Below are 15895 nucleotides of genomic sequence, written 5' to 3' on the forward strand. Positions count from 1 at the left end.
TGGAAGCATAGTATGCAGCAACAGAGTGCAGTAGATCTCGAATGTTTTGGACCCAGATATATTAAATTATGGGTTATATTGAAAACAGAGATAATCCCTTTGAAAACCTTGTTAAAAGTATGGCAGAGTAGTTTCGTATACAGTCGAACCTCGATATAATGAAGTTCTACGTGCAGCCGAAAATTTAGTTAAATCGCGTATTTCATTACGTCGAGGTTGCTATGTTTTAGCTGCCCAAATGAAGTAACAGGTTCGTGGAACACTGCTGGGAACATGTGAATTACGGATTCAGGAAATAAGCAAGAAATTCTGGTAATAATAGCGCTAACAAGGGCACTGGATGTTTTTTGTATATCAGGAGCACAAATGAGTGATAACAAACGGATGCGAACGCATTATTTTTCTCTGCCTGCGCAAAGAGCGAGCGCAGTGCCTAGTACTCAAAGCCGTTGCGAGATGTGGTCATAGGTATCATCATCATCCAACATTTGCAAACGGAGACAAGAGAGTTAATACGAGTCCATTCGAGATCATCTGATCTAGGGACTTTCATGGGGACGCTGTCGTATTATAGTGAACTAGATTTAGTCGTATGTCTGCATCGCCCACGCGGGCGCGACTACCTTGGGTGCGGCAATCTTTGTTCAGTCTTCACATAGGCGTACCACATTTACTTGCATAAGAGCCCACCTCCCACGTTTGCCACCGAACTTGAAAACAAAACAAAACAAAAAAACGTTAGCGCGCTTTTCGCGCAGCCGCTGTCAAGTGTATTTCTTGGCAGCGCGCCAAGGTGCTGCACAGCAGCGGAACAGCACGGTGTGTCTCTTGGCGTTAGCTTTAGTGGTGGAGTAAAGCAGGAGGGGGGGTGCGAACTTGGCAGAGTGCCAGCGGCCTTAAGGGGAGTGCGCAAACCTGGTTTTCAGCACGTTTGCTTTATCTGCTTTATCAAGCAGCGATGGGGTGGGCGCGGATTGCTACCACAAGATTATTGGATGTGTGATAGTAGCAAGCACCTTTTGACGGGAACGATGCAAATGATGCAAAGCAAAGAGCCGGCGTCATGATTGCGGCTGACCGCATGCTTTCTTTGATGATTGATGGCTGGGATCGACGACTCGTAAAAAAAACAAAGAAAGAATCTGAACTGTTCCTAAGTATTTAGCCCTCTCCTCAAACTTGTGTGGATTTTTCCTGAAAAAAAAAAAAAAAAGAAAAGTGGCTTTATTAGTTCATTACACGAGTAAATATGGTATTTCCGGTGAGCGCCTTTTCGTTCTGACTGGCCAGTTACGCCATGGCATGAATGACGCATTCTAAAACTACTACACCACGGGTTTTGTATGACGGATTGTGTTTCGCTCGCAAATTCAAGACTGCCGGCAAAATTGGCGCATTGAAGGGCAGATGTAAGATGCGGTGTGTTAGAGCTGAAGTTTTAGTTTCATCCGATTGTCAAGGTGGCTACTGGTGCTTGCATGCGATGCGCGAGAGCTTCGTTAAATCGAGAGTGCAGTATAAAATTACTTGTAAAGCGCGAAAAACAACAATACATGGTTTTCAATGGGGCAGAGATTGGCAAATAAAAAAATTCTTTACATTGAGGTAGAGCACTGCACGGGCCGTAATTATCGGCCCGAGCCCGACCTAGGCCCGGCTGCCTTCTGTGTTACCCGCCTGAGCCTGGTCCTGCTTCTCTGATACAAACCCAGGATTGACCCGAGCTCGTGGAACCTATGACCTACCCAGCCCAACCGGTCCGCAAAGTGGGCCATGAGATAATGCATGAGATAAGCGCGGTTTAGATGCAGATGTTCTTGTTATTTCTTATTTCCTTGAAAAGAGGCCCTCGTTTTTATAACTCCCCTCCTCCTGACATTTCCTGTCAATGCATGTAATATTTTCAGCGCTTCAAAATGTGAGATGATTGCAAATGAAGGCAACCAAATTAGCTTCAGGCAACTGGTAATGGTTAAGAAAAGGAAAAAATAATTCAGCCATTTAATCAAAGCCTAGGAAGAGGATATCTAGTAACCAACAGTTGGAGAAAAGATAACAAATCTCTGGAATTTCCTCGACCAATCGCAAATTTAGAAAAAAAAAAGAAGTAGGGACCTCAACCAAACATACTAACTGCATTGCACATTACTAACACCTGTCTTTTATCCCATATCGGTCGTAACACCTGTCTTCTTTTCCGCACATGTAGATACGATACGAAGGTATGCAATGGGAACAATCATTTAAGACGTTCCGTTCACCGGTTGTTTTTCAAAAAAAAAACTCTTTACAGGGAGGAAGCTAGCGCTTAGTGGCCGGCCTGCAGTGTGCTGAAGTTTCATCCATGCATTTTGCGCCGTCTGGGGGCTGGGACAGAAAAAAAAAAAAAAGAATGTTTGGATCCGATGCCGTCGATATCGCCAAAGCCGTGTTCCGATCAAATTGCGGCTATCCGGAGGAATAAGCAGAAAACTTGTAGTAAAGCCCGGAGCTAAATTTACTGTTGAATTTCAGGTTTGCATAATAGCTACCAAAAAGCAGCTGAAAATCTAGATTTTTCGATTGTTGCACTTGGAACTCATACCAGAGCGAAACAGTAGACAGTGGGGGCCCAGAGCGGCCAGTACGGCGTGCAAGTATAAGGCTTGATTGCTTCATCTTTACCTTCTGCTTAAATCTGTGTTCATATGGCACGAAAGCGGCACAAAGGACTGGGACAGAGAGGAAAACAACACACACTGAGAGGAAGCAACACACGTCCATATCGCCTATCTGCACCACTTCGCCTGTATGTTCACATCTCATGATCTGCTTCAGTCCGGACAGGCGAACAGAGTAGAATTCGCATATGCAGTGCTGGAAACCTTATTACTCCCACTGTGAAAAAGCGAGGCACAAAAGAATGAAACTCACCTCCAACCTGACGTACACAACGGTTTTCACTTGGACTGCGAATTTCTCATAGATATCCGAGGGCGCTGCTTCACTGAACTTATTCGCGCCTACTGCACACAAGCTTGTCGCACAATTTAAGACTGCGCAAAAAATTTGTCGTTTTCAAAATACGCGCCAACATCTTCAGTTGTCAGAAAGCCACCTAACAGCACGCACTGAAGAATTCGTTCAGCCATGTCTGACGACCGCGGTGAATGACCCCTCAGTCGGACCGAGGAAACAGAGAAGAATAACGGCAGTGGGTGACGGACACTGCTGCCGGATTCTGACGAAACTCTCAAGGCAGTGCTGCCACTTGCACCCATATGTCTGGTGCTCAGTGCCCTAGGGCAGTTCTTCTGATATCAGCAGTCTTACTGGAGTGGGTAGGCTTCCAAGTTTGGATTTCCTCACATAGTAACTTATCTCTCATCGGTGCATTGCCACTTGAAGCAAAGCCGAGTGCATTCTTTCCCGCTTTATGTTTTGTTTACAGTCTTCAATTCAAAGCATATGTTCGTGTGGCGTGTCTAACTCTTGAAACGAAGTGCTCATGCGTGGAGGGTGGGGTGGACACTGGAGGACGAAACGCGCTTGCAGAACGACTAGGTGGATTTCTTTGGTTCCCTTCAGCATTTCTTTTTTTTGCAACACACACATGGTGCTTGCTTGTGTACAACGAAAGACACAAAAGCGGTCATAAAATGGCCCGTTCTAACGTGCTGACGCTGTTGGAAAGCAGACCTACACCAGCTTAGTACTTGCGTGGGGGCTAGTTGGTTTTGTTTTTGTGTGTAACTATGCGGCACCAGAGGTCTTCAGAGATACACCAGCTTCTTCCGCTGCCTCACACGAGAAGCGAACGTTACATCGAGGTTCGACTTATAGAAATGCAATATTGCTAGTCACTGCATATATTGAACTGAGTGCCATGCCCTACTGACTGGTGCTTCTGCTCATGGGGCTGTTCGATCACTTGGCACATATGGAGACTGGTTGTCTGCATAGCCTTGGGCATCTACTGGCAGCGCTTTACTATTTTGGCTATTTTGGCTGTAATATTTTGGTATAGATTGGCTGCCTCGTGCATTGCTCTCTACATGGTAACTTCATTCCATCGCTTGAGCAACTGGCACCATCTGCTGAAGCTTCTTCGCGGACGTGCAGAGCAGATTTGTTATCATCGCATTGGTGCATGGAACTCATAAACAACTTGCCTTGCCGGCTACAAATGTCGCTGAGAGGCTGGCACACTCCCCCCTTCTTGTGCTGAACTGTTTTCAGTAGCTTCTAGATTTTGTCCCAGAAGATCCCTGATAGACCTTGAGAGACAGCTGTTAAAATGAAACTTCCACAAGTCGGTGGTTAATTCAGCCTCAAAAGAAGCAGCATGCTGGAAATGCTCGGACAATGATCAACGGCTGCAGTTATGTTTATTACCCTGACAGGGTGTTCTTCAGCTTGGTGGTGCGCTGGCAAAGTCCCCCAAGGAGTGCACACATCTGGTGACCAGCAAGATCTTGCGAACGGTGAAGCTGCTGTCGGCCTTTGGATCGGCCAAGTTCATCGTCACGCCACGCTGGCTGCAGGACAGCATCGCCAACAGCGCATTTGCCGGTGAGAATTTTTCAGGTGTGCTGCACATGTGCCATTTGGTTGGGAGACTGATAAATCACTCATCAATTATGTGGCAGTAACGTAATTTGCTAGTTTTACATATGAAGCCAACTGAGGCGTGATTGGAGGAATGCTTTTTCATTGCGCGGCACATATATAGGTTGTAGAAAATAAAAGTTGTAGAAAAATAAAAGAATTCATGCTATTCCGAATATAATGTAAGGGGTATTCTGTGATGTCTACCATGCAATCTAATATTTTTTGCCACAGAAAGTCAATGTGTATGCGTAGACACTTCAATGCTTGTTCTGAGAAAAAGTTATGTTTGTGTTATTGAAGTTGTCCAGCAGAATGTGATTGTTGCATGCTTCATTAGTGTTATGCAGCCATCTTGGCCAACAGAAGCTCTTGTTCTGAAATGAGCCTCTGTCGTATCTACATATCTGCTGCAAGTCTTTACGGTCAGTGTAAAAACATGTGACACATGAAAAGGGAACCTCGCGTGCCTTCTGAACACCTTTGCCATTTGTGCTCGAAATGTTACAGAAAAAAAAAAAAAAGAAGTAAAGCTATTAATAATTGGTTCAAAGGAAGGGAAAGGCGCAGTTATTCTTGGAGAGGAGACAAAGTTGTAACAATTCGGTATTATATGCATAGTGATCTCCATCCAGCCTATCCACTTTGGTCTGTACCAGTATGTTCATGCTGTGTTATACAAAATGCGAAATGTAGGCAGGAAAAACTTCCGTGTTTTCTTCATCTGTGTTTTCTTCATGCCGGAGACTGGAAAATACTTGCCCAGCAGTGCACTGGCGGTGGCAGCAGTATGCCAAAAGGAGAGAAGGAAATATTTTCTCTGTAAGGCACTTCGACTCAAATAGTGCGTTGCGCCAAAGGTGGCCTTTATCGGATGTCCCTTTCTTGCAATGGCTATACTGTGTTGGACAGACAGGTTAGTGTCTAAACATCCGCCTTATGGAACCCAATTCATAGGGCAGTAGTACAGGTTCATATCTGCCTATTTATTGTGGGCAGTGGAATCACACACATGAATCTTTGTCTTATGAAGCACGAGTCATTTTTGGCACATTGCAAACATATGGTGAGGGAAGTAGTTGAGGCTTACCGTATTAATAAGGGTGGTTGCTTACATGTCAGAAAACTGTCATTATCTCTTGACAGCCATGAATTTGTATTTTTGGAAGGAGCCTTTGCAGAAATGTTGGTCATGATCAGTGTTGATAAATTGGCTTCCTTTTGGTTTTCGGGCCAGGAAGGGTATAAATGCACGCAAGTTTGTAATAAACTAGGTGTATGTGAATACTCAAAATTTCAAATCCGAATTGAATTCAATTCATATTCGATATACTGATATTCGTGATTTCGGGGTGGTGCAGTGGTAAGACACCCGACTACTGTGCCAGAGTACTTGGGTTCGAACCCTACTTCGGCGGCTGCGTTTCGATGAAGGCGAAACGAAGAGGCGTCCGTGTGCTGTGCGATGTCAGCGCACGTTAAAGATACCCAGGTGGCCGAAATCGCTCCATAGCCCTGCACTACGGCTCCTCTTTCTTTCCACTTTCACTCCCACCTTCCTCCCTTCCCTTACGTGCTGTTCAGGTGTCCACAGAATACAAGTGTGACAAATACTGCGCCTTTCCCTTCCTGTGAACCAATTATTATTATTATTATTATTATTATTATTATTATTATTATTATTATTATTATTATTATTATTATTATTATTATTATTATTATTATTTGAAGTTAACCATATACGTCAAAAATTCACAACACTTTCCTCATACTGCACGCTTCATCGCAATGCTTGACTGTGTTGGCTATGCAGTGAAGCATCTTCAAAACGCGACGGGTCTGTTTTGTGAAAAAGGACCTTCCCTCTTCCTTCCCGACAGTGTGCGCAAAGCAAAGTGCTTGACAAAACCAGGAAAAAAAGTCGTTCTTACTTTACATATTGCTTACGTATTTCATTCTTCTGCATCTTCCACGCTGTTATATTGTGGATTTGTACAATGGGAGAATACATTTGAAATGTAGGCCAATATTCATGTTACGCTTTGACAAAGAAAAGGGTCTTGTCACCAAAGCTACTCTCAGCAGTAATATCAGCTTATTGATTTTCTAGCATTACCATTGTCCTGTGTATGCGTCTCAGTGCATGACTCATAGTGCCGGGCAAGCTGGTACAAGTGCTTGAAAATGTAGCTGAACCACATGCTCTATGTGCACACTGGCAGGAACATTAAAGGCTCCAAAATGATCTAAGGGCTTCCCCCACACCCTGCATGGTGCTATGCTGTGGCAAAAGATGGCCTACACAAGTGATGTGTGGGAGCTTCACTGCACACAGAGCAGATAGCATGTGACAATTGCTCTTTCTGCACTGGGAACAAAAACCCCCACAAAGAGAAGCTGTGGCTGTTTGGCCCTCTCTTAAACTCTAGTACTCTCTGCACTTGCAGATGAAAGGCCATACCTGGTTGAGGATCCAGATGCTGAGAAGACATTTGGCTTCAGCCTTACTCAAGTCTTGCAGAGGTCTGACCGGACACCACTATTCAAAGTGAGTGAAGTGGTCGACTGTGCGCAAAGATTTTCTGCTTCATGCATGGAAGTTATTTAGCATTCAGATATCTAGGAGCTATGCATCTTGTTTCAGGTATCTAGAAATGAATGAAATCAGCAGGTGATCCAGTTGTGGTTTAGTATTGAGGTAACCTCCCTCCTTAGGGGGTCTGCATGCCATAGTCTTGCTCTGTGAATAACAGACTGCAGATACTAGGAGCCAAACATTAATTTATTCCAGGAAACAGAACCACAACAACAGTCACATTTCAGCCTGTGGATAAAACAGTGGCAGTGCAGTGTCCTTTACTAGCACAATGTTTTGCGGGCAACTAAGTGTCTTAGGCAACTGTAGTGGTCACAAGTTAAATGCAGGGAGCAACGTGGGAGTAATAAAACACTTTAACTAACCTCAATTGGTTGCAGTACAGTTGACGATGTTGCAGTCATTACGCTTACTTTGAAAAATAGTGCCGGCTTTTTAAAAGTGCGCCATGATGCTTATCTACTTTGACAAAACATATTCTCAAATTATTGTACTGAAACGGTATAGTTATGCTTCGACGGCCTTTGCCTTGCTCTCACTCACCATGCCCGTTCAGGGGGGCTTCTGATGAGTGGAGTGTTTGTTTGCCCTCACTCGACATGTTTACAAGAGCAACTGGCAGTCTGTTAGGCCGTGCCTGCGGGCACCTTGGAGAGAAACTGGGACTGCAGGAACTGAAGTTAAACGTCATTTATTGCATTTTGCTCTAACCTCTAACACATCAAGTCCTGCACAACTGCGCCAGTTGTGCTTCTTTTGCAGTGACATCTAGCGCATAGACATACTGAATGTGCTACACGTCGACTCCATGCGAGATGAGTGTCACCCAGTGTATGTGTCACCTCCTGTAAAACTCAGACAAATTCATTTTACGGTGACATCACCACCCTCTATTCACTCCCTAACTGTCCTTTACTTCCCCTTTCCCACATCCTCAGCATGGAGTAGTAGCCCGGGGTGGCCTTACCATCGGCTGACCGCTCTGTCTTTCCTTTCATTAAACTGCTTTCTCTCTCTCTCTCTCTCTATGCTTCTGAGCCATGACCTTTTTGCATCAAGCACTCGCTATTTGAGTGCAGCCACCCAGAAGCATAACTGCTGTCAATCCAAAATGCAAATGTTTAATACAGTAAAAGCTCGTTAATTCGACTTTCACGGGACCAGGAAAAAGTTTCGAATTATCTGATATTTGAATTATCGAATGGCCTGGAAGAAGCTGACAAGAACCATTTGCATTAGGGTAAATTTACTCGCGTAGTGACCCTCTCGCATAATGAACCCACCCCCCCACTTTTGCCACTGAGAATTTAAAAAAAGAAAATGTTCATTAGCACATCTTTTCATTTTGCACCATCACCATTACATTCCATCGCGCATTTCTTGGCAGTGCGCCAAGATGCTGTGCAGCAATACCATTACGGTGTGTTTACCTTTTCACATTCTACGTAGTGGGGAAAATAGGGTGGGGGGGTAATTTGGCAGAGTGCCAGCGCTCCTCCAGTTGTGCATGCCTCGTCCACTGCCGCACAACACAATCATTGAAACGTGTGGGAGTGCAAACGTCTTTTGAAGCGAACGATGCTGAAAGCCAGCGTCATGATCGAGACTGACCGCATGCTTTCCTTGATGACTCATGGGTGGATGTATGCACGACTGTAGAAAAAAAGAAGTTTGTTCTGTCGTAATGATTTGGTTTTTTATTTGAAAACCCGTAGTGCCCGTCTGACATGGGCGTTGGCTGGGACGTCGCCGACAGAAATATGTATCCGTATTTCCGAGTTAACGAGGGTCAGAGTGACGAGTATTAAGTTGCAAGTTTCGGAGGTTGCACGGAAGGGAAGAGCAGACAGCCGCTACCGTGGCCGCCAAACCCAACCCTACCCTACGTCACCGCCAGTTGCCGCGCCGGTCATGGTGCCATTTAAGCTTTATCCACTCTTCCATGGTTTTAGCTGGTTTCATCTGTCCCCATTTTGGACGTGCGCAGCTTCTAACTATGCCTCCCTATCACTGGAGGCATTTCTTTGGCCATGTGCTGGGCTCTAGGCTGCCCAGACACGGCGGCACGTAGTTCGAATTATCCGTTGCGGAACCGACTCTCGTTTGAAATAAAGATCTTTTTTTATATACAGACCTCTATGGAGCTTGGCTGAACCAAGTAGTGTAGTTCTAGCTATCAGAAAATTCGAATTATTGAGCTTGCACTGTATACAGTGAAGCTTTATGAAAAACAATCCTAAAACAAGCAATGGGACACTGAGGCAGTGGCTCGAAAGTATAACTGCTATCGATTTCAGCACACAAACATTTAATATAACGCAGCTTTTTAAAGTATTTGAAAGCAAACAATGGAACACTGCTCCAATCTCAAGTTTTGTGTTGCTAAAACTACTGCTTGAGGTGCTGTTCCAGGCACAGTCCAAAAATGCTTCAGCAGTTGGGCAGCGTGTTGAACCATGATGCACATGGGTAGTGAACTCCTGTAGTGGACCAGTCACCTGTTTGTTGTTTACCCATCGCTACACATCGCCACAATGCTGGTGCAGCAGCTCGCATGCATTTGGCAATCATAGCAGCACGTCGCTCGCCAATAAGGAGATCATCTACGATAACACCACCGGAAGTGGCCGCCTGTGTGAGGCTTGAGCTGGCGTGTTGCGCACCCGAAGACTTCTAGACAAGTCTTTCTCCGGGCTGGACACGGCATACCCCTGATACCAAACTGCTGAGGAGGCAGTCCGACATATTGGGTTGGAGTACCCACATGCATCGCCACCGCTCCGTTCGACCACGCACGTCATAGCAGATGCTGGCGAAAGCACTCGGACTGCACCAACTGCGCCACAAAGTGAATGACGCAAATGACAAAAGCAAGGCAGTCGAAACAACCAAACGACGCCTTGAGCACTGGTGGTGGGGATAACTAGATGTTAAATTTATGTGCGCAACGCACTAGCGTTGTGTGGAACGTTTTTGTAGGCCTGATCCAGAACCCACTGTGATCAGTCGTTGAACAGGGTTTGGGCCATACCATCACGGTCGTCGTCGTCGTTTTCTGCAATGCAGGAGCCATTTCCAATCGGGGCTGTGTTGTCCAATCTGTAGCCTCTCTTTTCCTCTCAACTACATGACCTCTGGGTGGCCGAAGCCTGGCTTGGGATTTCCTCCATTATAGTTTGAAGGCGTTCAAGAAATGTGATATTGCTAATGCCATGGATGGCACTCAGATGAGACGTTGTGGTTCAACCATGACAAGGAATGATGACAAGGAGTGACCAGGTCGGTCCGAGAGCAACAGTGATTAAGTTCACATGAAAAAAACAGCCTGTTTCTACCTGAGAATGTTTACACGCTTTATTTCATTTGGGGAAATCGTATGCACGTTAGATTCGGAGCTTAAAGATTTTTTTCTTGCTCATGACAATCGGTCAGGTTCGTGTTAGAATCAGGGGCTTCCAGTCTTTTTTTTTTCTTTTGGTTATGTAAATTGAATGTGTGTTAAAATCGGGGGCACGTTTGGTTTGGGTAAATACGGTACTCACTGCAATCCCAGCAAAGGCCTTACCTGACATGTGCAGTGGAATGATGCCAAAGACCCACTCATTATACAGGGGTGGAAGACCCATAGCATGTAGATAGTTAGGCACACAAAGCATGTCCAACTGCTGCAATTTGTTCTCGCAAAGCTCTTCTGGTTATCTAATGCCTTTTAAGAGTATAGATGGTGGTGCCTCTTTAGGTGCCGCTACCCTGCTTGAGATGGCACTCTCTATGGTGTTGTGGCTTGGGCCCAGCAGTTCCATCCAGTTGCATGGATTATTTTTATTTTGTAAAATGACAAAGAGTACTTCATCCTATGCTTGTGGTTTATTTACTATTGATTCTGGTGTAGATATTCTCCTTTTCTCAGTAAAATGTGTGCTTATCAGTAATGGAAAAAAAAAAAAGGTAACCAGTCAAATCGGATACCAGTTCTTTTACTGCCACCGCAACCTCTAACCTTCTCTGCCTCCTGCTTTTTTTTTCTTGAAATGCGCTTTGATTCGCATTTTGCTGTCAAGTACACATTTATTTATTTATTTATTTATTTATTTATTTATTTATTTATTTATTTAAATACCCTAAAAACCCAAGTGGGCATTACATAGGGGGGGGAGGGGGGGAGCGGCATAAAAACAGCACAACACATATCCTTCACGCGTGTTAATTAACAAAAAATGCACTTAAGAAATATACATAACGTACAGATTGAAGTACACAGCACTGCATTCACTAGCGGATATATAGATGTTCTGTAAATTAACAAAAATGCACTTAAGAATTATACACAACATACAGATTGACGTACACAGCACTACATTTACTAGTGGATACATAGGTGTGCAGGGAACAGCACATAATGCTTAACAAGACAATAGTGGGAACAATACAACGGTGATTACAGACAACCAAGGTGCCCTGAAAGTTTTATTTGAAATTGTGATAAAGAAGTTTCAGTAGCTATATCACTCGGTATTGAATTCCAGTTTTCTATAGATAACAGTAAGGGTGAAGTTTGGTATTTTAACATTCTTGCGAATCTTGGCTGTACTTTGTAGAGATGATCAGTTCGGGATGAAATATGATGGGCAGGAGCGATGCGATTAGCTGCAAATGGGCAGTCACCATGATATAAGGAATGAAAGAATGATAAACGAGAGAACTTGTGTCGAATGACAAGGTCGGGCATATTGAGAGATTTTTTAAGATTAGACACACTGTGATACGTTGAGTACGACAAAAGGATGAACCTGGCAGCTTTATTTTGGACAGAGTCAAGATGATTAATTAATGACACACTACTTGGATTCCATATTATGGAGGCATACTCTAGAGCTGACCTTATGAGAGTAGTGTACGCGTGAAGTTTTGTCTCGGAGTTGGCAAGCTGTAAACGACGTTTAATGAGTCCTAGTTTTCGAAATGCTTTATTCGTGATATAATCTATATGGTATTTACACATACATAATGTGAGGGGGGAGTTTGAGACAATGGAAATGGGAAAAGAAAAGTGCATTAATACCTTATTGTAGCGAACAGTTGAAACGTTTGTCAAATATGCTCGCAAGAGCAGCGCAGCTTCATCACTGAAGGGAAGGCGACTCAGGCGATGCTTTCCTAAAGAAAGGAGGATATCTTTTACAAAGTTGCAGTGTCGTTGTGGCAGTTCTGCAGGCCATAAGAAAACCGAGTGCCAGTGAGGTTGTCTTCACTGACGAGTGCTCGATGGCGGGTCAAGAGCCAGCTGCGGTGGCTTCCTCGTTGCATGTAGAATGGTAAACCTGAGCTAAAACCATAGCTGACATAAGTGGAATGTATGTGATAAATGACGGAGGGAAAACACTGTAGATTAGAATTTTCATTGTTGTTGGAAGACTGCTTGCGGCGTCGTTGGATGCCAGCTGTTTTAATTTACTACGAACATTTTAATTATGCATCCCACAAGCAGAGAGTATGACTGTCCATGTTGCTATGATCTTCCACATGAACGTACCCGAGATTGTTTTTTTGCACTCTGCACGACCGACATACCAAAGTAATGGGTGCTCTTCAGCCAGTGAAAATGGAAAGGAATGTTTCTGTGTAAGTCACAATAAGCTTCGTAGGTCACAGCAAAAGAGCTCCTCACCCCATCACAACCAGCTACAACAACGCGCTTCCCGCGCGACCTGCGAAGTTGGCAGGAGAGCAGGGGAGCTTTTGTGCCAGCCGAAAAAAAGTCCCCCAACCCCCGAGGGGCCCTCGGAAAACCTGTTCAGGTGCCCAAAGGAGGCTCGTTCTCACAACCCAGTTGAGAGGGGTGGGTTTCTCTCCTGTGTAAATACCCCTTTAAGGTCTTCGAAAAATTGGTGTCTCCTGATAGTTCGCAAGCCTGGTGGTGAAGATTGCTGTAGCTATCGTGAGCAAAGAGAAAAAATATTTTGCCATGCATTCGTGGCTTGGCTCCATATATAATGTGAGATGCATTCTGAAATCAATGAAGTGAGGAAAAAAAAGATTGCGTTGTATTCATAGCAATCGCTTCAACAGATTTTTCATTGTGCCTCGTTGACCTGTGAAACTTTTTTTTCACTAAAACTGGTCCTCCTGATTGCAGGGCATGATCTTCTTCATCACCCCCGGAGTCTATCCGTCGCCTCCAGTTCTCAAGGACATTGTGGAATGTTCTGGTGGGATGGTGTACCTGAAGAAGAGGCCTGCACTCAAACAGGTCACGAATGTCACGCAGGTAACCAAACCAGCTGGTATGTGTATGTAGCACCTGTGTCAGATATGTTATTACGGCATCTGACCACTAAGAGGACTGCACTGAATCCTCGTCAAATAGATAAACCCTCTGTATAATGTGGTTGTGTGCTGTGCTGTCACTGATGTCTGTCAGTGGTCCACAAGAAATGCTGTTAAGTTAAGGTCCGGCTGTTCTTGTCGGGCTGTTATACTTACCTGACATTTTGATGGGCCAGGGTTTGGAAGCATTGTCACAGTAAAGGAGCAAAGAAGCACAAGATGAGATAACTAGCCCTTCAAGGCCTCTTACTGGACAGTGCCGTGTACCTAACGTTTTTTTTTGTCCTTTGCCTCCAGTTGTGCTGTTGATCTCTGCTACACTAGGCTGGTTAACGCTTCATGCCTTTTAACTTCGTGACTTTCGTGCTCACATGTGACCTGGCTAACTAGCCTGGGGGGCAACAAACTGATAGCTGAATGGCCTACCACAAGTCTGCCTCTGTGGCAGCAACATTGTCTCTTGCCCTCACCCATTTTCGCCTGGCAGTGTTTTTGTCATAATGGCTGCATGTGTTGCTCATGCCATCCTCTTCATGGGCATACAAGGAGGCATGATTCCAGTCTCTCAACGGTCGGGTCCTCTGAGTAGCGTCATCTAGCAACAAGTAGCACAAATATTGTTGAAATGAATAAGAGAAAGCCTGCCATGCCTATTGTTTCCATGGCACAGGGGATTAATGCTTGTGGGGGTTCTAATGAGGCTCCGTTCTGAGAACCGAGGCCACACCGCTAGCTCTGACCACACCATGGCCGTGAAGAATGTCACACCGAGGCAAACATAGCCAACGGGCCAAGCTGTTTATTGGGAACGCCCAATGTTCTTCCTCGGTGTCATAGCACAGGGGTGGAAGTGCTGCTCCAATCGCTCCATTTTGCTCCAAACTACTTTCCTTGATCCATCCTGCTCCAAAATGCAATATTGCTCCAAAACTGCTCCAAACTGGCTGTTTTGATGTTTTGGCATCAAATTCAGCAGAACACTGGAACAATGTCATTGCATCAGTGGTAAAGATATAACGTATCTTCCACTGGGCTTAATACAAATGAATTTTTTGCAAGGGAAGGAAGCATGGAGTATAATAAATGTTTGTTCGTTAGTAAATTTAGTATGAGCTACTGGTGGTTGGAGATAATTGCGGGAAAAAAAATGTACTGTGCATGTGACATATCACCTCCTCTCAGCCTTTTGAATCGCTGGTGGAGAGAAGTGAGATCAGCAAGTGAAGCAGGTAGCGCAAACTATTGTGAGCTGTTCGGAAGAAAACTTGTCTGACTTCTGAACTGCACGTGTTATTTTTAATGGTTCTGCTGTGAAACCAAGCAGGTACATCACCATCGAGCCTCCTTGTCAGTGGCAAGCTTGCCAGGCCTATGGCAGACAAAACTATACATGAAGCATTATGGGTTGGTACGCCCAAGCTGTCACTCACTAGGAAGCTTCTCAAGAGTGTTGAAAGGCATCACCAAAATATTAAAAATGAGCCCCAGCATTGCTCAAGCAAAGAATAATAAACTATTGGCAGGAGGCAGTGAAGTAAAGAAGCTATAGAATGGAAAGGCTACCCTTCAATGCCATCTGTCTGTAGCCCAGAGCTGCTCCTTAATGCCCGAGCCTGCTTCTACTCCTGTAGACCTCCATCATATTTACAAACGCACAAGAGATCGAGCGGCACTGGCACCAAACTTGTCAAGGCATGTTATTGTGGTCTAAAGGCGCCTTTTTGCAGACGAAATATCCATGTGCTCAGAAATTTATCAGCCCAGGCTTAGGATCAAAAGGAATCGTGTAATGCCCCATGTCTGCGGGCTTTGAGATGTATTCTAAATAAATAAAATAAAATAGATATGCGCAATATAGGGGGCAGAAATGTCATGCCGATTAATCTGAATTGAAAGTTAGTATCGTTGCTAGAGTGCATCGAAGTGGTAGACTACATTTGAATCTATCAAATCAAAATAGGTAAACGCATTAGGTCAGACTAGATGTTCAGTTATGAAGCGCACCAGCAAGCATTACGTTTGCTGCTAGTCTGTTCCAAGTTTTTGCTAAGGTCGGCTTGTGTTATACATCTTTACATGCTTTGGCTGTTTGTCACATCAGAGATTAGTGAGAAATTGGAAAGGCATTAAACTTGTATAAAAAAGAATCAGATTGGAGATTTTGTACTTCAGAAAAAGAAAACTGCAATTAATGAAGGCGTTTGACCTTGGAAACGTGCTCCAAAACTCTAGTTTTGTTGCTCCAAAGCTGCTCCAAAGCTGCTCCAAAATGGCTTCACTACTGCTCCCAAAGCTGCTCCAAATTGCTCGAGCCTGCTTCCACCCCTGTAGCAGCATCCGCGCGCTATGGCGTCGCGGCGTCGTCTCTCTGGGTGAAGCTGCTGT

At 44.6% G+C, this 15895-nt stretch overlaps 1 protein-coding gene across 3 annotated transcripts in view; it reads left to right on the forward strand.

Moving 5' to 3' along the window:
• The window catches only part of LOC146197702 (uncharacterized), a 152641-nt gene that overhangs the window by 121016 nt on the left and 15730 nt on the right, over window positions 1–15895 (forward strand). For all 3 annotated transcript variants that reach the window (XM_084599612.1, XM_084599611.1, XM_084599613.1), the window contains 3 exons: window positions 4383–4551; window positions 7035–7135; window positions 13320–13451. In XM_084599612.1, coding sequence (XP_084455738.1) covers window positions 4383–4551; window positions 7035–7135; window positions 13320–13451 — 402 coding nt within the window. The remainder of the gene's footprint in view (window positions 1–4382; window positions 4552–7034; window positions 7136–13319; window positions 13452–15895) is intronic.

The sequence above is a fragment of the Amblyomma maculatum genome, chromosome 3 (genome assembly GCF_055883805.1).
Source record: "Amblyomma maculatum isolate TAMU_Amacu chromosome 3, ASM5588380v1, whole genome shotgun sequence".
Lineage (NCBI taxonomy): Eukaryota > Metazoa > Arthropoda > Arachnida > Ixodida > Ixodidae > Amblyomma > Amblyomma maculatum.